Source organism: Aplidium turbinatum, chromosome 9 (assembly GCF_918807975.1).
Source record: "Aplidium turbinatum chromosome 9, kaAplTurb1.1, whole genome shotgun sequence".
Taxonomy (NCBI): domain Eukaryota; kingdom Metazoa; phylum Chordata; class Ascidiacea; order Aplousobranchia; family Polyclinidae; genus Aplidium; species Aplidium turbinatum.
Genome location: NC_137480.1, coordinates 13,290,055 through 13,312,631, shown reverse-complemented (window position 1 = coordinate 13,312,631; position 22,577 = coordinate 13,290,055). Strand labels below are relative to the sequence as shown.

Genomic DNA, 22,577 nt, shown 5'->3' with positions numbered 1-22,577 from the left:
TAATGTCTATATATAGGTTTTTATACCCTATGAAGTCAATGAGACTATTCTCAGAATTGTTGAATTATTTGATAGCCTATAAATTCAATATGGCCATCCAAGATGGCCGCCAAACCATTAAAATAACAGTAAATTGACCATAACTCGGTCATCATATGACCAAAACATGTAGTTTTGGTGTCTATATCTAGGTTTTTATACCCTGTAAAGTCAATGAGACCATTCTCAGAATTGTCAATTATCTGATAGCTTATAAATTCAATATGGCAATCCAAGATGGCTGCAAAAACAATTAAAAATGTAGGCTACAATAGCAATGTATTGTTTATTAAAAAAACCGTTAAATTTCTATATATATTTGGGTAAACTGAGCACGCATAAACAGTTTATGCGATATAGTCATGTAGACTCTTGACATAATCAGCGTAAAGAAGGTTTTCAAGAAGCTTAATTAAACAGCCTATCTGTAATTAAAATAGCTGTTCACGAAATTATGGCCAAGTCGGGGCTGACATTACTGATTGGCGCAAGTTTCGGGCAAAATTACTAGATTGCCAAATATATGCGGCAGCATACAAGCGGTTGGACTACCTTGAAGGGAAATTTGTCTGTGATCTAGCTAAACGTTTGCCCGTTTATGCGCGTCAACGCTTCATTGATTTCTTAAGTGATAAATTTGGTGGTAGGGCGGACCCTTCCTTTGATAATTTGTTGCAGTTTGTTATTGCGGAAGAAAATGCGAAATCAACCGACTTTGGCGTTTGGTTAATGAGTGAGGACCATAAGTCGAGCAACAACCATTCTGTTGGTAAGTCGGAGAGTAAAAGGGACGCGGGTGCATTTTAAGTGAAACATACGGCGGCCAAGGTTGACGGCTATGGTAATATAAATCCCGCAACGTCAAAAACGAGTGCCTCGTTGTGTGAGTGTTGCCTTTCGTTTGGTGTGAATGTAGATCATGGTTTGGAGGTATGTCATCGTTTGCAAGGTATGACTGTGGCAAAGCGTGAAGAGTTTTTCTACAAACATTGGCTAGTGTTATAATTGTGGAGGAAAGCATCGGGCTAGAGATTGTCGCTGTGCCATGAACTGCGATCAGTGTCAGGATGGTACCGGTAACTATAAAACGCCGAAGCATTTCGCTATGTTGCATGAATGGGTCGTTAATGATAGGCCAGCAAACAAACCAGTTCCAAAGAAGGTACGTGAGTCCGCTGTGGACAAAGTTGACAAGTCTGCGGTTAATAAAACTGGAGTTCAAGGTAGAGAAAAATCAGTCTCTTTGAGAAATGTGAAAGTGACACCTTGTAAAGTTTTAAACCGAACAGTTGCTGTGAAGGTCATAAACCCGGCAACTGGCTTAGAAAAGTTGGTGTACTGTCAGCTTGATTATGGATCCCAGATAACGCTGATATCAAAATCTTTGTGTGCAGAGTTGGGGTTACAGCCCTATGAAAACATTTCCTTTACCATGAAAACCTTGAACGGTGACGCGAAAGTTGATACTGGTTTGGTCAAATTTGTGATAAAATCGTTGTCGACTGGTGAGAGTTTTAAGATAGATAATGTTGTTTGTTCGACGCCATGGAGCGATGACATTGAAACCTTGCCCCATAAGCAAGAATTGAGTGGTTACAGGCATTTTGATGACATTAGTGTGTTTGAATTAGAAAATCGTCAGACTGTGGACATTTTGATAGGCGATGACTGTCCATTCTTGTTAACTGTGCTTGAAGAGCGCGTTGGTAAAACGTTGTATGAGCCGCACGCTATAAACACACCGTTGGGATGGCTAGCCGGAGGGGGGCGGTCTCCTCTCTGTTCTGACAGTCGTGTCACAGTCAGGAAAGTACAGGTTCGCGATAACCTTGAGAACGTGGACTGGTTAAAACTTTTGACGCGCGACTGCATTGTGAATGAATTAAGGCAGGAGTTGAAAGAGGCCACGCTGGCAGAGTCGCGGCGGAGCATGTCACTCGCTGATAACGTTTGGGGTCGCTGGACAGATTTCTGCCTACCTAAAAGCTGCGGGGTCGAAGAAAATGGAGAGACATCCGTCGCAATTTAAAACCCGGAGACTTGGTCCTGGTATGGGATATGAACGATCGGCCTAAACGAGGGGACTACCGAGTCGGCAGAGTGGTTGAAATTTTACCGCAGCATCGAAAGGGTAAAGAGTTTGTGAGAAGGGTGAGGGTGGCTGTGGTAGCATGGGACACTAACACAAAGAAGTCGCACGTTGAAACCGTGCTTTGTGATATTTCTTGCGTTGCTCCGGTAGAGGGCGCGCGGCACGCACTGCTGAGCTCACTCCAGTTGGTTCGGGCCCCCCAGATGGACGTTAAGGGACGTCACTCATAGAAAATGTGTTCACTTTTTTTTATTAATGTTTAATTGTTTATGACTTGTGTGAGGTATGATGCTTATGCTCGCTGTTTACAAATTAAATAGATACAGTCTGGCTGGAACCGTATGTATTTATCAAGTACATATTGTCACTTTGAGTTACGCCAATATCGCTTACAGCAAATTTGCTTGTGATACCTGTGACTAAGCTGAGCATCTTATTCATTCTTTCACATTTAATTTAGTATCTTCATATGACAACTTTGTTTTTGTATAACTTGAGGTGGATGATGTGTTAGTACTGTAATGTCGTGTGAGCATGGTCCGTTTTAAATACCTTCAGACAGCAGTGCGGGACTACAGGTTCATCTACATGACTATGTCGTATGTATGTTATTTATACGACAATATTATGCGACATTGCAATTATGTTTAATGTGTGTTAGGTATGGCCAATGTTGAGTAATTTCTTTTGGGCAAAAATAATCTTCTGGAAGATGGATATTGTAATATTCATCTTGGAGGCTGCTATGTTCACGAAATTATGGCCAAGATATCTGTCTCCGTATTGTGACATAGATTGTCGCGCAATCGTGACGTCATCATTGCGATGCACTGTCAAGCTTGAGCGACAATCTCTCGTCATTCTTTCTCTATTTTTCTAACTTGTGTTTTCCAAACGTGCTTCGTCTTCCTTTTACGATGTGTGAATCTAACGGACGGACGTAATTAAGAGTGTGAAGTGACTATTCACATCACAATTGAAGATGTTCTTTTTTCTGATAACAGCTATGTATGAACTGCTATCCAACCTGTCTTCTTCCTAACTTTCGACTCAAGTTCCACATGTGTTGAATGAAAATTGAACCCGTCTCATGTTAACAATATAGGCTACCATCAATCTTCACTCAACACATGTGGAACTTGAATAGAAAGTCAGGAAGAAGACAGGTTGGATAGCAGCTCATACATAGCGGTTATCAAAAAGAAAGAACAATAGCAGCAAATGATTACAGTCCAGTTTAGTTTATTTTGCGGGCATAACGCATGTTTTTGAAATAGCCTTATTTTTTAAATAGTTTTTGAAACTTATAGGAAAATCGTGAAAATCCTTGAGCTCTGACTTTTGTTATCGACTTGGTCATTATATAGCTAAATGTCGCAGCTATCAAGTCAAAATTGCAATGTGGATTTGACCTATTTTATCTGGCTCATGAGCAGGGCCGGATTTAGTTGATAGGGGACCCGGAGCACTTTTAGATCGGGAGAGTCACCGTGCAAAATTTTTTTTATGGATCCCCGTACAATTTGCGCAAAAATCCACCTCTACGTCTACAGTAGCATCAATCCAGCACTGCACTGCACAGCATTTTGCAGAAACTTCAAAGGCTGAAAGAAAAAAGTAATAATAACACAAAATCACATTTTTTCCACGTCGAGGGCCCTTCAAAAGTAGGGCCCGGGGCACCTGCACTTTCTGCCCCCCTTAAATCCGGAACTGCTCATGAGTCAATGCGTAGTTTTGCGTAGGCCTACTGATAAAGCGCAAGTCCTACTAAACAGGAAAAACGTTAGGCTACTTTAGCTTGTCATATCGATATTAATTAAAGTCGCAGTTGTCCGACCAGATTCGTGAGTTGTGGCTTGTCCTATCTGGTGGACCTACAGACCTACACGTAGGCTATGCAGATGATACTGTTTACTGTTTTGTCTTCCATCAATGCTACTTAGCAGTGAAGCTATCAACCTTGCCATACATAGGCTACCTACAGTGTTGTACGCCTCAATTGTGTTGTACGCCTCATTAACCATTGAGCTAACGGGGACGGACGCTTCTTAGCAATAGCATCCGAAATTGGGGAAATTTCCAAATAGCTTACATATGCAACAAGATCAAAGAGCCTCTACAAGTATGCGAAACTACCAGGAATAACCTATCAAGGCTTTGTCAGTCCGAGGATAAAGATTCAAAACCTACCAACCACCTTTGTTTTATGATTAAATAGGCAGAAAAGCTATTTTAAAACAAGTGAAGAACTTTTTTAAACATCACTTCCAACTTCAGTGGCCGTTGAGCAATTTATTCGGCGGCAGTTGTCCAATTTATCCGACGGCCGTTGGACTATTTATCCGACGGACGTTGGAAAATTTATCCCGGATTGAAAAGTTAATCTATGGCGCCTGGCAAGTGGCAACACTGGTTTGTGATTTCAACTGAATCAACAAAACTACCTTGATTTTTGAAGCAGAAGCGGTTCTATTTTATCTTGCATGCGCCAATTACACCATGCAGTAGAATAATATTACAGTTTTTATTGTTGCCGATGTTATCTTTGTTTCTTGGGTGAACTGTTACACTAGTTGAACATTGTAAGCTTATAATTTGTTCTTGTTTTAAGTTTACAGTCAATAAGCTTTCAAACGATTTTTCATTAGCAGCAAGTACGAAACACCATGGGAATGGATGGAGATGTGATTATCACTCTGAGAATGCTCATGGTGGGAAAAGAAATAGGTGGAATTATTGGAAAGGTATGTTAATTTTAGCAAATAATTTTAACAATACAAATAAAATATTTTAAAGCTAATCTCCGTCTAATTTTAAAGCTAAGTCCGCTCCGATAGCTCAGTTGGTTAGCGCATGACTTCTGGAACAAAGAAGCTTCAAGATCAAGTGGTGCTGGTTCGACTCTCGGGGTGTGCGCTTGAGCAACGCATGTTAAAGACTGCTCTCCAATGGAGAGTCTCCATTCAGCGGCATCTAATAGATGGAATAGTTCCCCGGCAACAAGACTTACACAATTGCAAACTTCACTTCTTAAATGTTGGTGATCGGGCCTGCGTCAGTGATTCAAAGCCTCTACAACAGTGGTTCCCAACCTGGGGTTTACGGACCCCTTGGGGGTCCGTGAGAAAGCATTTAGGGGTCCGTGATTATAATACCTTGATAAATTTTGGAAAAAAACAAACAGCGATCTTTTTACTTTCATTTCTCTCATTAAATTTGCTTACGTTGAAAACGTTTCGACATGGCACTTTGGGTCGTAACCTTAATATTCAAATACTGCTGACATTTGTTTAACAATTCCTTCATTTTCTTATTTGAGCAACTGTTTAACCTGATATTTGCCGCAGGAGTCATAGCGGCAATGCAATATGTCACAGTACAGTACCGTACTTGAGTAGCATAATTATTACAGTAGTCAATAGTATGTTAATTGAGTTTCAGGCAGAATTTACGTAGGGGTCCGCAGAATTAATAATTTGTCTAAAGTGGTTCGTGACAACAAAAAGGTTGAAAACCACTGCTCTACAAGTATGGTATGCGAAACTGCCAGGATTAAGCTCTGCAAGAAGCTTTCCCAGTCCGAGGATAAAGATTCAGTCAATCTCATTTTTGCTGAGGCAGTAATTGCTGTAGTGTATCTGTATACCCATAGACTCTGAGTCTACTGTATATGGTGTAGCGGCTGTAACCTACGGTATAATGCCATTTTGCATAAATTAAGGAATAAATCATTTGAAAACTATGGACACTTGAATTCCATTTTAACACTTTTGCTGCAGCAGCGCTGTGGGGTATGTGACAGTGCAGTGTGGTTGTGTTTTGTTGCTGCCTCATCGTTTTGTCTATCTGAGAAGGCTACCGTCTAACTCTAAAGAAATAGTTTTTGTCTTTCGTAATGTTTTAATTGATTTATTTTTTTGTCTTATTATGACCCCCCGTGAATTTAGCTCGGGGTGGCTGCCCCCCCGCAAATTATTTTAAAAAAATCCTAAAGCAAATGTTTCTAAGTTCAAATTTGCGTTAGTTTGACCTTCATTGCGGATCGATCTCAATTAAAAGATCTACTTGTTGCAACAAGAGCGCTGCTCCTAAGATAACAAAAGAAACAGAAGTATGGTAGCTGACAAACGTCAGCATGGTGCCGTTGAAGCATTGTAACAATGATTGAAAAACGTTTTTCTTGATTTCTTCTGCTTTGTTTTTTCTTGGGAGTGTCAATAACGAGGTGCAGTTTGCTCAGTTTAGTATCTACACGTATTAAGAGCTGAAGTTCAAAGTGTCTAGCATATAATTCGAAGTAGCCTACAGGCCTCGAAATTTGTTTTAGTTGACGGCGGACAAACGTGTCCGGTCTGAGCAGCTATCTCGGCGGACAAATCAAGTCTCACGTCGGACATACCAGTTTTAGCCGTCGATCGTCATGCTTAATCACTTTATCTTGATAATAATTCTTCGCCATTTCAGAACTATAACTACGGTTTTAGAAGGCTTTTTAAAAAATCAGTAAAGTCACTCTGAAAGGCTTTCATCAGATCAACGACTTGCGCTTGAAGAGTCAAAGCGCCGTGTAGCTGGTCAATTCGTCACATAACTGATTAACTTCCCCCGAACGAGGTCGTGTGGCTTATTGCATCACAATACTCTGGACAGGAGTCGGAAAATTTCTACAATGAAACTTAACAAATTTTGGTGCATCTTACTGTAATAGCGTACTCGTATAATCTAATTTAGTAACCAACCTTGCCGTATCATTATTACTCGGAGATCAAAGCCAGATATTGTGACCTAAAACTTGAACTAAATTGCGCGTGATTAGTGTAGAAGTACCTGTACTCCTATCAATTCTTAGCAAAGAATTCACCTTTGTTACGCTGATTCAATGTCATTAATCCTTGAAGCAACGTAAAAATCGAAAGTTTTCCTCCTTGAATGGAAGCTAAGGTATACAGTATTCACATTTTCTAGATGCGCGCTAGAATGCGCTGGAAAATATATTATTGCAATACAGTAATTGTTCGTGCTATGCAATGACGATTTGTATCGCTAGTTCATGTGTTGTTTCTCGGCAGTCAAATATGACCGATCTAGATGGTACCGTACTTCCTGCGGACATCACATGCTGTGACGGCGGACATGTCCGCCGGGACTTTCGAGGCCTGAGCCTACATTATAAAGCTTGGCGATATACAATGGCAGATAGACGCAAACAAACATCAATGCTGACAAACAAACATCAGCATTTTGAATGTAAGCAATCAATCGGCTAGAAAGTTTGCCCCCCCGGCAATTTTCAAAACCCGGCGCCTATGCTTGAAAGGAAATATTTTCATCAGAAAAAATGACCAAAATAAATAAAAAATGACCGAAATTTTTCAAGTCATTTCGACCCAGCTATGACCCAGCGAAAAAAAAAAAAAACAGTTTACAAAGTAGGGTCCATGTGCGTATTTGCAACCATCATGGTAATTGTGTCCATTTCACAAATTTGTAAATATTTTGCAATTAAAAATAATTTGACAGAAATCAATTTAACAGTTTTCTGACTTTCATGGCATCCTGACTTTCAAGAATGTCAGGATGCTATGAAAGTCAGAAAACTGTTAACAGGCATCCTGACTTTCATGGCATCCTGACTTTCAAGAATGTCAGGATGCTATGAAAGTCAGAAAACTGTTAACAGGCATCCTGACTTTCATGGCATCCTGACATCCTGACTTTCAAGCTGCATTAAAATAAATATGTTAACAAGAAGTGGTTTTATCAGGTCGCATTAGTTACTCTGCATTTTTACGAATTGTTTTATTAGGTGGATTGCGCAGAATTATTCTGCCAGAATGACAGTGGTGTTTGGATGCATTTTGCAATTAAAGCAGCAATCACAAAATGTGCTATTGTAATTTTAATACACATAACAATACCACCAAATTATTGCTTGCTTAAGAGTGGACATGGCGATATCTTTCTAATAAAGAAAAGAGTAACTGTTTATTAACTTAACCAACACGATTTTCAGAGCTCCTTAAAAAATGGTTGCAAATATGCACTTGGACTATAATCCAAGAAATAAATCTCTATGGGATTGAAAATGTTTTTTAATTATAATGACACATCATAACATTTAAAACTTAACAAAATAAAGGGAAACATGGGACCAACTCAATCAATCAAAAGCATTTCTTTGAATGGTAGTTACCAAAGCAATGGTGATTGCAAAGCGCAACCTTGCTGTCTTTGCATTAGAAGTTTAAGTGAGGTTAGAAACCATCCCAATGTCAATTTAAAGGATCAAAGTTTGGCCTTGATGATGGACCATTATCTTTTTTGTCACTAAATAAGTTCTCAGGTGGAAGGCTTTTTGGCTCATCTTTAAAATTATTTGTTTGTAGATTAGAACCCATGTAATGTTAAGCGTGACCTTTCACATTTAGCCTTGTGCAAAGTATAGGTATTGGTGCTAGCGATAAATTTTCGAAGGCCTGATAGCACCTTTCCCTGCAAGATCAACAAATCTGCATTTCTGGCTGAGCTATTGACAGAAAACGATGGAGTGTCATGTGCTAAAGTTGTCCCGATTTGCTCTGCTGATCAACAGCAATTTACAGCGTAAATCTACGTTCTCATTGCACCCAACGTTAACCATTTCTTTAAAAACATAGATTTACATTGCTTTGCTCCTTGTGCATAATACTCAATAACGTAAATCTATGTGAGACTGCAGCAAAACTGTTAAATAACTTTTAGTAAAGGTATTTTTAGTTCATCTGCAGCAGTGGTAAAACCACGACATTATTTGGCAGGGTGGGGCGAATGTTGAAAAGTTTCGCCAAGAGAGCGGTGCCAGAATCAACATTTCTTCTTCACATGCTGGTTGTAATGAACGAATCGTCACAATCACTGGTGGTCAGACACAGATACACGATGCTTGCTCGCTTATCACAGAAAAAGTCAATGAGGTAACAATATAGATTTTCCTTTTGTATATATTTAAAACTCTAGTTTTTGCTTTGTCAGAGATTAAAAAACATTTTTTTAATGTTTTTTTTACTCGTTACAGGATGTGAATTCTGCTCTGTCCAGCAAAGCAACAAGTAAAATTCCTGTAACAATTCAATTAATAATACCTGCTAGTCAATGCGGATCGATTATTGGTAAAGGAGGTGTAAAAATTAAAGAAATTCGCGATGTAAGTGTTTATGGTTTGGTACTTGTAGAATATACAAATTTGGTAGAGAGTTGATTTTTTTAACCATAGGCAAATAAAACCTAACAACCAGATGGCATTTAACATAATAACATGAAAATAAACTAAAATTTAAAAACGTTTTCGGCCATACTCATGTCAGCCCTTACCAAGTAACCAGCTGACTGATGTTCTTCATAAATTAAAATTACAGACCTGACTGATCTACATACACAAAAATCGAAAAAGAAACGGCAAGACAGAGGAGAAGCAAAATCACAGGACGCTTAATTGCCGTTTCATTCTTAGTTATGCGTTTCTTTTTTCAATTTTTGTGTATGTAGATCAGATCTGTAATTTCAATTTTGAAGAACATCAGTCAGTTGGTTACTTGATAAGGGCTCACATGAGTATGGCCGAAAACGTTTTTAATTTTTAGTTTCTTTTTATGTTATTATGTTAAATGCCGTCTGGTTGTTAGATTTTACTTGTCTGTAGAATATACTTTGAAGAAAAAAATGTATAAATAGCAGAAGAACTACAATGACAAAATACGTTGCAAAAGTTTTGGTTCAAAACACAGCTTTACCATAATATAAGCATGCAGTCTGCAGCATTTTCTCCAAAATTCCTTGTGATTGCTATTGCAGCTTGCACCATGTAAAAAGCTATGTGGGAAAAGCGTAACCTTAGTATTTTTAACTTCTGAATCTGCACCAAGCGTACCGCATGCGATAGCTTCATGTCCAATTGTCCATATGTATTCATTTGTGTGCATTCAAGTGAGTTGACACAATTTTCGATGTAATTACGCAATGGCTTTCCAACCTTGTTTCAGCTTACCGGCTGCTCAATTCAAGTTCATTCAGAAATGCTTCCCAATTCTTCCGAAAGAACTGTCACTTTAAGTGGAGCACCCAGCACTATCATACAGTGCATTGACATGCTCATCGATGTCATGATTCAGGTGAATGAATAAAGGTTGTATGGCTTAAAAATGTTTTCTTTGTTTGGAGTTCAAAATGTGCATTACGCATTATCGTCATCAAAGTCACACTTTGACGTAATTTATCGGTACACATTTTTTGTAGTTTTAAATTTAAGCTGATGTGATTCTTACTGTGACTATCTCTTATTGTAAAATTTCCCTTTAGTACCCTGCGAAAACTGCTACCGTTCCGTACAACCCACAAGGCAGCAACACACCGATTCTATTTCATCAAGGGCAAACGTACATGTTGCAGGGAAACTACCCTATGTCGAGCTCTACTGATGTGAGTCTTGCTTGTCATGTGTTGCATTATAGCTGAGTGATCAGCCACATTTTCATTGAAGGCTTCGCAAATGTTTTACCTACATTTTATCCAACGAATTGTTGTTTATCTCCAACAGTTGAATATGTGCAATGCCACAGTGTCTAATGCTTTTTTCTTCTACGGACTGTGAGGGTGTGCAGGAAGGGAAACAAATTGGTAATGGCTGGTTTGTAACGACCCACACTTGAGTCTGTCTCTGAGTTATTGTGTGAAAACTAGCCTTTTCTTTTTTAATTTGAAAAATAATTGAACGATTTCTCATGTGAAATAATTTATATTTCTAGGTTTTTAAGCGAATGTTTTGTTCCGCTTTTAGATCATGCAGTTTGCTGTAACCGAGGAGGGCTTGTTAATATTGTAACTGCTTTCAGACGTTTTTTTGCCTTACGAAAACGTTCTTTAATTCTTGTGTCCTAAGTTTGATCTTACCGACTGGCTACGAAAGGAAAGTGACTGTTTTTTTACCAAATAACCTTGTCTTGATAAAAACGTACAATTTTTTTAGCAGCAGTTGACAAAGACTCGCCTCTCCAGCGGAATACAAAAGTTGTCAGGGAGCAGAGATCGCGGCCACCGCGGTTTTGTCTTCGATGATGACGATGATTCGTCGCCCGAAAACTCACCGAGGTCTTCCAGCTTCGGTGAATCGAGAACTTCCAACAACTTTCCTGTCCGCATGATCAATGCAAGTACACAAGAAGTGATTGTGGGAAACGATGTAAGTGTAAATTGTTGACGTCTGATAGTAGCCTACTCTGTGATTTTTTGTGATGACATTTTTTCGTCACGCATAGTCTGTTTAGTCTAGTTGCTTGAGCAATAGCATGCTAGCTCCTTTTTTTGTAAAAACGTTGCTTTTTCTATCATTAGTTCATTACCCAACTGCAGAGGATTTTTTTCGAATTACTCTTCCTTCACGTTGAAAAACATAATAGTATTGGTGTAACATAGAATGGAATTGCATAACGTAGTTATAAGAGATCCCATGCATTTGCAAATTCTTTAAATTTTCTTCCATTTAGATCATGGGATGTATCATGGGTAAAGGAGGATCAAGGATCAACGAGATCCGATCCCTCTCTGGAGCTCAAATCAAGGTCGATCATGAGTCGAAAGATGATGGCAAGGAAGGCGAGAGACCCTCCGAGAGGAAGATCACAATAACAGGGTCGGCAGAAGAAATAAGCTTGGCGCAATATCTAATCAATCTCAGGTTTGTTCAATCCGGTTTAATCCAGTTTGACTCAAAGCAAGGTCATATTATAGTGGTTGAAAGCGACGGATGGTAACATTTGTGTACGGTATTGATATTAAGATATTCTAATGACAAATGTGTTTGCATCATAAACAATTAAACATGGCATGTTCGGCATTTAACCTTGTAGCTCGCCTAGATGATAGCTCGTAGACACAAATCTAGTTTCCATTGTTTCGTTGAAGTAATTCGTTTCGCAAGCAAAAGCAGCTTACACACATTAAATTTCTAGGTCTTTGTTTCACCATAGGAGTGCAAGTTACCTTATTTTTGATTCATGATATCATTACACCAGGCAATTGTCTTTGCTTACAAATGGCTTTGGGTTGTAACGGAATCACCTGACATCGTTGGAGGTCACCTCATGATCATTGCGCAAGCTTACAGGGTAGCAGAAGTTCAAGTCGCGGAAAGGAACTTAAAGGCTTGGTACTACTGCTATGTGGCTAATGCTCAAGCTAAGGCCGATTTTTGACCACCTGCTCTCTTTGTTGCTACCCGATTATTTCCTGACAATGCCAGACTCTTGTGATCCCTGCCACTGATTTGCTACCTTGATTTTTTACCGTGACAACTCCTCAGATATCCCACCTTTGCCAGCCATACCTTACCGTTACTTTGATGAATTCTACAGCTGCACCACCTTTTTTGGAGCCTCACCACATCCCAAGGCAGCTTTAACCCTTTTCCATCCATCCAACACCTTGTGATTCCAGTTTCAAGAAAAGAGCCCGACCTTTGCTTTGGCTACTACTGCTATACTCAACCGATTGCCCACAGACCACTTTACACACCTGCCCTTCTAGCTGTTTTATTGCAGAAACTCTATTATGTCGATCCACCTACCTCACTCTTGCCATAAGTGTACATAACAGGGGTTCCCAACCTTTTTTACACTGTGACCCCCTTTACAAATTTTAAAAAATCAATGGTTCCCCTATTTTTTCAACCTTATGAAAAATTAAAAAACGTCATTTTAATTAAAAAACTTAGAAATCTTATATTATTATTTTTGAAACAACCGGGAAGCAAAAACCATTTCATGAAGATTTGGGCAAAATGTACTAGTATTTTCATTAAATTTTAATTTATTTCTTTTGTTATATAGTGTTGGAGTAGACTTACAGATGATAAATTAAAAAAATTATTGTTTTTCAAATTTTTCCATGGCCCCCTTGAAAAACGCTCATGGCCCCCAGGTTGGGAACCCCTGGTATATGAGCTTGTTAATATTTTTCTTTTTATTAATGGCTTTTTCGTGTTTATTCAAGGATAGTTTTGAAGTTTTTAGTTCACATCCAAATATTAAGGTTTGAAAACTTTTAAAAGTTTTAATATAACTTCGAGGGAGAGTTTGCTGTTTTGTAATTGTGTTAAGTTTTAGTAGTATAGTAATGACTTATAATTGTATTCTTGATCGAAAAGAGACATTTCCCGTAATGTTACTTTCGTGGTGGCTAAAACAACAAAGCCATATTACATATCCAACTTATCACTGATGTTTTCAGCGTCCAAAGAGCTTCCACTGACAAAGTCGGGAGCTTCTCTCGTCGCGACAAGTCCCTGTCCGAGGTGTTTGGAAACTCGTCGAGCATATTAGGCCAGCCACCGATGTTTGGTGCAAGTTGCTTCGGTGGTGGGATGGCACCCGGGGCATATGGCGCCGCGCTGATGTCCGCGAAGCGATCGTTTTTGGGCTCGTCATATCGCCACAGAGGCAGCTACCGCAGTCACAGGAACAAGACGAGTGCCGATGTCGACTTCACTGCCGACGTCGAAATCGGTGGGGATTCCCCGAACGGCAAGGACAAGCGAAAGTCGAAGCGGGAAAAGTTTCAACCCTACTGAGTTGTGCGCGATGTAAGCACAAACTACCTGTCAACACGTTGAACCGATAATAATGCGTCGAAATGAAAGATATCCCTGATGGCAAATGAGTAGGCCTACATTGATTTGATGTATGGGATTACGCCTCACGGGCAGAAAATTAACCCTTTTTCATTGATTAAACGTCTTGAGACGTTTAATGAATTTGCAAAGGAGTTAATCTACTGGCTAAGATGATTTTTGTCAACTGCATTTCGAACATTATAAAAGTGCAGTGGGATATGGCAAATCTCCATGTCCACCTTGAGTCGTTTGATTTTGCTAAATTTGGTGGTTGCTTATAATTTTCATAATACGTTTAAATCTGCAAAAACGTCGGCGAAAGTTACATTTTTGTAAACTTATAAAAAACACCGACAGATTCTGCGAATTGGGTAAGCATGATGCGCTATCCAGGGTTAACAAACAATGACTTAGCCGACTGTTTACATCTTTTGAATCATGTTGATGACCACCTGCAGTGCATAACTTAATTGTGCATTTCTTTTTCTGAATTTTTCTCCTTGTGTGTCATATGTGGTGCGTCAGAATGGGTAAAACAATACTTTGTTTGAATCAGTGTGATGTAATTTAGGCGTTGCCTTCATGAAGATGTGGGGCACGGCTCTTGAAGCTTCGGCTACCGGGATGTTGACATATTTCGTAAACTACTTATCGCAGAGTGCTAAACTTGGTGTTAGAATGCGCATAAAGAGACAGTTTTCTGTGAAAAAAATCGAAAGAACTGTCTGCAGCCAAAAGGTCGTTTTAAAAATTTTTTTTTTTTTGGTGGGTGATTTTCAAAGATAAATGTGGGCTATGCGTAAACAGATTGATCAACTAGGCCTACTGTCTGTCGTTGATCGACGCCGTCTATCTGCACTATCTTAGACAACAAAATCCGTCATTTTTACGTTGAATCAATCTAAAAATGACGGATTTTGCTGTTTGAGATAGCTTCATCCATTTATTGTCAGAGGAAAGAAGTGCGGATAGCTTTGAAAATGACGGCACGGCTGTTAAGATTCCAACGCATTTTTTTTCTGTGTAATGGTTTTTGGCCACTTGAAGTGAAAATACTACTACAAAAACTCGAAATTCAAATGATTACCATACGTCACGCAAGGTGTTTTAACCACTTTCCAGACTGGGGGCCCACACTTCTAAATTTGGTTTTGTTCCCACTAGTGGTAGTGGGGTTAGCTGAGAAATACTAAGTTTGGCCAGCGGTCTAACCCGGATACGCATATTTATCCCGGCAGTATGAAAAGTTGCACACCCCTGATGTAGGCTATCTGGAAGGCATGTTAAATGCAGAAAGTGTATTTAAATGCAAAACAAAGTACGTGTGTCGTGTATATACACTAAGTTGAAACCCACATATTTAGGACGACAAATTCATAACAAACGAAGAAATGTATTCACGTTTATGATAAAATAGTTGTGAGGGGGTTTGCTCCCCAAAGTCCCGTAGCTACGTCTCTGTTCAGAAACATCCATATGTACAAAAATATTAGGGCAAAGTGGGGCGTGTTGTCACAGAACGATTTCCATGTGATAACCCAAGCGTATAGCTACGAGTTTTCAATGGAAGACATAGTTTTCAGTTCTCTTTCGTACAAGCAGTGAATGTTAATAAATTTGTCACCACAGCAGAAATTATGAGGAGTGTCATTGAATTTTGGGCAAAATCAGGTTTTATAACTAAACTAAAAAATGGTCTGGCAAACTAAGGTATGATCATAACTGATCAGGAAAGATACCATTCGTTTGCTTTAAGCCTGCTCTTTTCATCACACCAAACAGATAAGACATGCAAGTAAAGACGTACACATGGTTGTTGAAACCACGTGATTTTATACCACAGGGTGTGTTGTCACAGCTGTGACTACACGCCCCATGGTGTGCATTTTTGATGTTAAGAAACATAAAAAAATATTTTTGCTTATACAACGAGGTAATATGCGTATTTGTTAAAATACAATGCTTTTAAAAAAAACAAACTAATATTAGATAAATAATACACACGTATATTCGATAGTGACACATAATTCTCAAGATGACATTTTTATTGCTTTTGACAATGGGCATAAACTTTTTACCAATATGTTGTAAATTAATTTCTTTGCATTTCGCATATTTTGTCATTCATTCAGCCTGTATTAAAACCATTTTTTATTGGTTTCTGTCATATTTTAATCATAAAGCATGTGCAGAAATTTTGTGACAACACGCCCCGGGGTGGGGCTTGTTGTCACAGAACATTTACTTGCATTAAACATGCATTTATGTAAAAACAAAATAATCTAGAAGAACTTTAGCTGTAGCTAAAAGACGTCGAATGATACCTCGTTCAATTGTAGCCTACTATCTAGCATCTCGATACCATTGGCACAGAACGAGATATATGCTGATTTGTAAAAATTGTGACAACACGCCCCACTTTGCCCTACTGTGTTTTTTTGACATTGAAAAGTTGTAGATCCCGGGAAGAGTCCTCGCGTTTGACAGTTTATGAACATTCATTTTCTTTTCCACGGTGATACTGCAAACAGAAAATAGATTAGGCCTACCGTACCTATAACACAGCCTTTCTGGGAAAGGTTACTTTGTAGAGCTGCCAGTGAGCAAAAAGATAGGCTAAATCTAAATTTTTCTTCATTTTGGTGACCAATTTGTCGCCTGGACGTGGTCTTCTAATGTAGACTAGAGTTCGCAACGTGCAAGCAAGTTAACTTTCACACGACATTCGAACACAAAGTAACTTGAACGCTGGTTTAACACAATAACAATTAGTTTTCAATAATTATTGTGCAGGCACAATTTCAACATCAAACTTGATTTTACTAAATCTGGATAAATTTGTTTGTAGCTAACGTGGACAAAAAAAGGCAGCTTAAACGTTCCTATCCGCAGCGTTAATGCCGTATTTTGGATGCAAAGCATAAGCATTTAAGCAACCAGGTCGGCCAGTTTTAATGTCTAGCTTTCCAAGGAGGGTAGGTTGTCCTAGTTGATTAACAGCCAGAGTAGTGCGTTGACGGCGTCAACTTTTTGTTGACGCTGAGGCTAGCGCCGTCAGTTTATTTTTTTAATTGACGGAATCACGGAAGTGATAGCGCCGTCAACTATTTTGCCGATTTTAAGCGTCAATCGCTATGCGTCATTTTTCGTTTGCATGGAAAAGCTCGTTTCACAATAAAGTTAAATTTTGTTTGCCGTTTAGACTTTCAGACTAATAGGCTAATAGCAATGAACAATCTTTTTCTGTGGCAGCTGTTCGTCTATCCAATTATGCAGTTTCAAGTTTGTTTATCGTAGGCTATCCTGGGTTAATTTGAGTCGAGAAAAGACGAAATCGTCTTTCGCAGCTCGAAACAGTCTCAAAAACCAAACTCGTTAGAAGTCGAATACTTCCGTTTTGTGAGACCCAGGCTAAAATAGCGCTAGAAATTAGCGCTGACGCCGTCAATTTCTTAAAGAGCTTATACGCAGTAGCCTACTTTACGCCGTAAAGTTTTTAGGCAATTCGCGCTTTAAACGCAGACGCCGTCAATTTATTTCATTGACGCGTACAACACTGTTAATAGCCTACCTTGTTTTAATATATAGCAATCTCACCTGCAAGTAAATATCCTTTACGTGACCTCTGCCCATGATTAAAGCTTCGTTGGTATCAATATAACCGTCATTTCGTTCTTTTGAATCTGACAATCTTGCTGTGTTGGATCCAAAATCATTCTTTTCTGTGTTGCAAAAACGAATTTTGATTACAAAGCAAGTTCAAATAGGCTATAACTAATTAATCGATATGACCTGGTCGTTATTTGGCTAAATGTCCAATGGTCACTCTTGCTTTTAGCGGTAGGCTATGTTAAATGTGGCCTACCTTCGTCTGTATCACTATCCAAGATCTCTGGACGCTCCATTGGCGGCCGAGGTTTGTCTAATAACGATGTTTCACTGGAGCTTTTCTAAAAATGTAACTTCGGAAAATGAATAGTCTAAGTTGTTTTAATTTTAAAAGTTGAAAAAGAAATAGCCTACAGGTTAATTGATCCACGTCTTGATTATAGATGCAAACGTTCAAATTTTGTTCCAGCATTTCAATTTTAGATCAACTGTTTGCGAAAAAAAAGAATTTTTTTTTAAACAAGCCCAATAAAATGACTCATATCCGTATGTAGCTTATGACTACGTAAGTTATAGGCCTAACTACAGACTATGTAGGCTACTCTACAAAATGTCCGTCGGTGACAATGAAAGGCGTCTCAAAGAGCCTCTACAAGTATGCGAAACTACCGAGAATAACCAATTAACGCTTTGTCAGTCTAAGGATAAAGATTTAAAACCAACAACCAAAGATGTAACATTTCTCACAGCCATTTTACACAAGGTGAACACTGATATAACCCCAGTTGGTGTTGTCCTCTGCAAAGCTTTTTACTGGTTGAAGTGATAGGCTAGTTCTTTTACTGCAGTCTTTAAAATAGAGCTTTGGCTTAACAATTCAGTTATGTCTTTTAAAACACATAACACAAAATAAAGTTTTTATAACTGTATCTATTAGGCTACATAGGCTTATTGATTATTAATTAAACTACCACAAGTCCATCTTTCTTTGGGATATAAGGAGTTGCGTGCTCTATTATTTCAGTTTCTTGGAGACAAGACATTCGCACATTGGGATCTTCAATCGTATCCTTAAAGTAACAATAAAATTTGATGTAAACTTTATAGCTGTTAGTTATTGCGGGCACATTTACCATAGTTTAACATAAGCCGTAGGTGGGGCAGTCGCAATCCCTCCGAAAAAAAACATTTGAATTTGGGAAAAAATGTCCAGTTATTTGGGCAAATTGTAAATCGCTGCGTTTCTAAAAGTTATTTGCAAAAACAAAATTAATTTGCACTCCTAAAATGTTTTATTCTTCTACGGCTATGATTCAACGTACCCAATTAATGAACATGATTGGTTTGGGAACTTTCGGCCAGACCCATTTTCTTAAACGATGTCGACTGCTGTAAATTATTATTCCGGCCACGAGGAGTATACAGGAGAAGATTCCGACCACAAGATAAGCAGTGCTGAAAATAAATTTAATCTAAAATCTGTGGTATTCGTATATATAACGTGACACTGACCTACTGTTGTCTTGGTAGACCTATCGTGGTGCACGTATTGCTCATTTTTAGTGAGTCTCGCTTAGTGATTGCTAAATGTAGGCTATTAGATGCTCGACCTTACATATTGATATAGTTCGTTCACAGTTCAGATATAACCTACAACATAGCGTCGCCGGCATTTTAAAGTCGAGTCAAGATAAAGCTAGAAGAACCTTTAATCTGCTAATTTACTTATAGCTTAGATTTGTTGTCAGCTGAGTTTAGCAAGTTTTGGGTTAGCACGGGCTACCTAGCATGTCTTATCATGCCAAAATCGAGCATAGAATTAGAAGCTGAACTTCCAGCAATTAAAAAGAAATTATCTGAACTAACTAGGCCTACAACCAAGACAGCGAGGCTCAGAAAAGGCCTCAAGCTCAGTCACCTCTGCATGGCTTTAAAAATTTCTGCAATTGCAATTTAAAAATACAACAGCGCGCCCAAGCGCAAACAACTGAAAAGCAAGAGCAAATGCAGAATCTACAGTAATTGCGCAAAGGTGTCAGCCACAGACACCTGCAGATTACCTACCAACGAGGCAAAATGACGCCGAGACTCACCGCACCTCAAAGGCGGATGCGCAGAAGCCGCCCATGCTCAATATAGGAGTTTCGTTATTAGGTGAATTCACAAGATGGCGTAAGTCATATAATGATTACGTCATAATCTCGCAAGCAGCTCAGCTATGGCCAACAGATTGTATATCATGAGTTTTTTTTTATCTATTTAGGTTAATCAATAGTTGTTTTAAATTTATTCAATTTACATGTAGCTACATTACATACATGTAGCTACATTATAGTAACATCGTACAAAAGTAATTCAACAGTTATTGCAAAAACTTATAGAGTCAAGGGTGACCATTTGTGAGGTAAGCTAACAGTGTTTAAAAAAAAAAGAGTTTAACAACTTATGATAAAAATAATAGATAAACGTATCACAAACGTAAAAGTAGCCTATTTGTAAATTTTTCAAAACTTGTATCAATAACTTTACTTTGGCAATATTTTAGAAAAAAAGTGTTTTGATGAAGAGGAAACTAAACTTTGCTGATATAGTTTTATTGCACGAACGATCAATAGCTGGTCTGAAGAGGTCGGTGCAGGACCTTTAAGAAGATCATTAGGGCCAGGTACGAAAAACCTTGGGCCCCAAATCAATATACTTCTAAGAAAAATGCATTATATCTAAAGAATTCGTGATGGTCTCTTTAAGTTCTCGGGCTTCTTGGAAAGATTACGTGCCCCTAAAATTTTTCCGGACCCGAGCCCAAAAGTAAGCAACCCTCATGAACGCTACTGTCGATGATTACTGTTTGTTGTCAGCAAAGTGAGTGATTCTAAATCGAGAATAGTGGACAATGTCACTGATGACTTGGAGAAAGGGGTTTTCAATTCTGAAAGTAGCCGCAGTGATGAAAATCAGCCTTTGACATTTAGCGTACGATACAGAGCATCAACAACCCAATCCTTGCAGAAAAAAAATGGAGTGTATGGTTTGCAGTTTTACCTGTCTCTTCTTTCATACGCAAAACCGATGCCCTTTGTCAGAAGTTAAAGCTAGAATTGTGCATTTTTAAACACTTCACGTCTACTTGAGGTTACGTCATTTTTAAACAGACATGTCTACTTGAGGTTACGGTACTGAAAATCGTTCCAAGTTTGGTCTCATAGCTTTGTTGTTTAGCACAAGTAGGCTATAGGCGTTAAAATACTATTCTAAATCAAAACGAAGTTATTATGCTTACTTATTGTCGTGGAATTTCGTTTTTTCTTTCGCAGGTTCAGAGCATGGGCTTTCACCTTTGAAATTTACGGCTGACACTGCCACGTAATACATGGTATCTTCTTTCAAGTCAGTAACAACGTAATGGTGCTTGTGGCTGCGGTTAAATGATCTCAAAATATCTAAATCGAACATACAAACAAATGTTGTGAAATTATTACTCTTTAAGCTGTTGTTGATTCCTATATTGCATATTAAATCTTAAACGCCCCTGAATAGCAGAAATGAGACAATAAAGAAGCCAGCACAATGGAAGATAGAATTAAAACTACAATTATAGTATAAAAATATCAAATCGTGCTACTTTTCTTCAAAACTTTGAAAAGCTTGATAGTCTGAAATAAACAACCTACAGAATGGGCTCAAACTCTAAATTAAAATTTTTTCAATATTCTGCTCTGTAGACTTGACATAGAATACAAAATTAGGCTATAGCCTATAGTTGTTATGAAGGTATTTCAAATTGTTTCCATAAAGAAACTGGAGATCAATTTGTTACAAAGCGTTATCAGCCAGGTCACGGCGGAGGTCACGTATTGCGTGGACTTCAATTTTTCTGCAAAAATTATCGCGGAATTATGTTAATTGGCGGTTAACTTCTGGATGTATATAGGCCTAACATACGAAGCTTCAGTTACCCTAATTGCCGATTTTAAGTAATAGTTGTTTTAAATCAAGCTCGTGTGACTCCGATTGAAATTGAGACATGCTTCACACCTAGTAGCTTAAAATACACTTTGTTTGAATTCCCCCCCCCCCCCCCCAATAAGAAAAACATCTTCTTGTTAGGCCAAGTTATATCTAACGAGAAACAGTTTGCACATAATTTTACCACGCTTACCATTTTTAGACCACGTATTTGCATCGTCGCAGTTGCTAATGTTCTTTTGATAATACGACTGATTTTGACACATCTCTGAAACAAATGCTATTAATTCGTTGGCTGAACATGAGTTTAGTATCTACATTTTGGCCTTTTTTATTTTGTGATTAGATCAATCAGACGTTCCAATAATTTTGCTTGTAAATCTGTAAGTAGGCTATTTGTCTATGACGTGCAGAGACTTTAGTCTTACATTCACAATAAGACATCTTTCCATTCAAAAATATGAATTGCATTGTAAACGATCTTAAAATCCTTTCACCTTGGCACGTTGCTTTAGATACGGCTCTTTCGGATGTTTTGTACATTGGTTTTTCGGACACGTATATCCGATAAGCACATATGTGTGCTCCTTGCTTCTCTAATGCGAGCGGAGACCAAGTTACACCAATGGAGGTGGATGAAAGTGCTTTGATGTACACTGATGATGGAGACTTTGGAGCTGACAAAAATAGAACTCGGTAAATCACTGCACAAGCAAGTGAACAATAAAATCAAACGTGAAATTGGAATCATTCAGAATGTCTTTCCCGGCCAACAACCGATAGATGTCAGGCCAGTACTTCGTCAAAAAATCTAAAGTCCCTCTCCCCCTTTGACACTTTACTGCTTATGCCAGATACCAAACAAACTTAAATCAAAGACAAAAAACGGGTTGCGTGGGATCTTATGTAGGGCTACAAAATGACGAAAAGGACCACAGCGTTTTCTGCGGGATAATGCCTGGGACGGAGTGGGTGGATTGAGCCATGGCTTTTGTATTTTCTTAGTTTATAGCAACATTGTTAATTGCTTTAACGGTGCTATGAAAAAACGTACTAAATACCGTAATCTACTTTGTTAAATTAGTAAAACATTTTTAATGGGGAAAAGCCATGGCTCAATGCCCTCCCAGGCCTCGAAATTCACGGCGGACATTTGTCCGCCAAGAAATAACACAGGAACTAACGATACAAATCGTCATTGCATAGCACGAACAATTGTTGCGAGAA

General features: G+C 38.6%; 2 protein-coding genes across 4 annotated transcripts in view; one reads left to right on the top strand and one right to left on the bottom strand.

Moving 5' to 3' along the window:
• Window positions 1–4,741: 4,741 nt before the first annotated feature.
• Window positions 4,742–14,327, top strand: LOC145776907 (poly(rC)-binding protein 3-like). 3 transcript variants are annotated; one of them, XM_082588128.1, is made up of 8 exons: window positions 4,742–4,878; window positions 8,932–9,087; window positions 9,189–9,317; window positions 10,153–10,281; window positions 10,469–10,588; window positions 11,139–11,348; window positions 11,653–11,843; window positions 13,394–14,327. In XM_082588128.1, the coding sequence occupies exons 1-8, from the start codon at window positions 4,801–4,803 to the stop codon at window positions 13,731–13,733; spliced, it is 1,353 nt and encodes a 450-aa protein (XP_082444254.1). In that variant the 5' UTR covers window positions 4,742–4,800; the 3' UTR covers window positions 13,734–14,327. The 3 variants fall into 3 exon arrangements, with proteins under 3 accessions (XP_082444254.1, XP_082444253.1, XP_082444255.1); XM_082588127.1 differs by having other exon boundaries at window positions 11,136–11,348; XM_082588129.1 differs by lacking the exon at window positions 13,394–14,327 and adding an exon at window positions 12,181–12,314 and having other exon boundaries at window positions 11,136–11,348.
• A 736-nt stretch (window positions 14,328–15,063) lies between these two features.
• The window catches only part of LOC145777247 (uncharacterized), a 31,102-nt gene continuing 23,588 nt past the window's right edge, over window positions 15,064–22,577 (bottom strand). The window contains exons 21-28 of the mRNA XM_082588579.1: window positions 21,848–22,027; window positions 21,544–21,618; window positions 20,665–20,824; window positions 18,707–18,839; window positions 18,356–18,454; window positions 17,641–17,725; window positions 17,373–17,497; window positions 15,064–16,296 (exon numbers count right to left, since the gene is read on the bottom strand). Coding sequence (XP_082444705.1) covers window positions 16,264–16,296; window positions 17,373–17,497; window positions 17,641–17,725; window positions 18,356–18,454; window positions 18,707–18,839; window positions 20,665–20,824; window positions 21,544–21,618; window positions 21,848–22,027 — 890 coding nt within the window. The 3' untranslated portion in view covers window positions 15,064–16,263. The remainder of the gene's footprint in view (window positions 16,297–17,372; window positions 17,498–17,640; window positions 17,726–18,355; window positions 18,455–18,706; window positions 18,840–20,664; window positions 20,825–21,543; window positions 21,619–21,847; window positions 22,028–22,577) is intronic.

Coding starts and splice junctions, on each gene's coding strand:
- LOC145776907 (XM_082588127.1), top strand. CDS start 4,801: ATGGGAATGGATGGAGATGTGATTATCACTCTGAGAATGCTCATGGTG. Junction 9,088..9,188: donor TCACAGAAAAAGTCAATGAG/GTAACAATATAG, acceptor TACTCGTTACAG/GATGTGAATTCTGCTCTGTC. Junction 10,589..11,135: donor CTATGTCGAGCTCTACTGAT/GTGAGTCTTGCT, acceptor CAATTTTTTTAG/CAGCAGTTGACAAAGACTCG.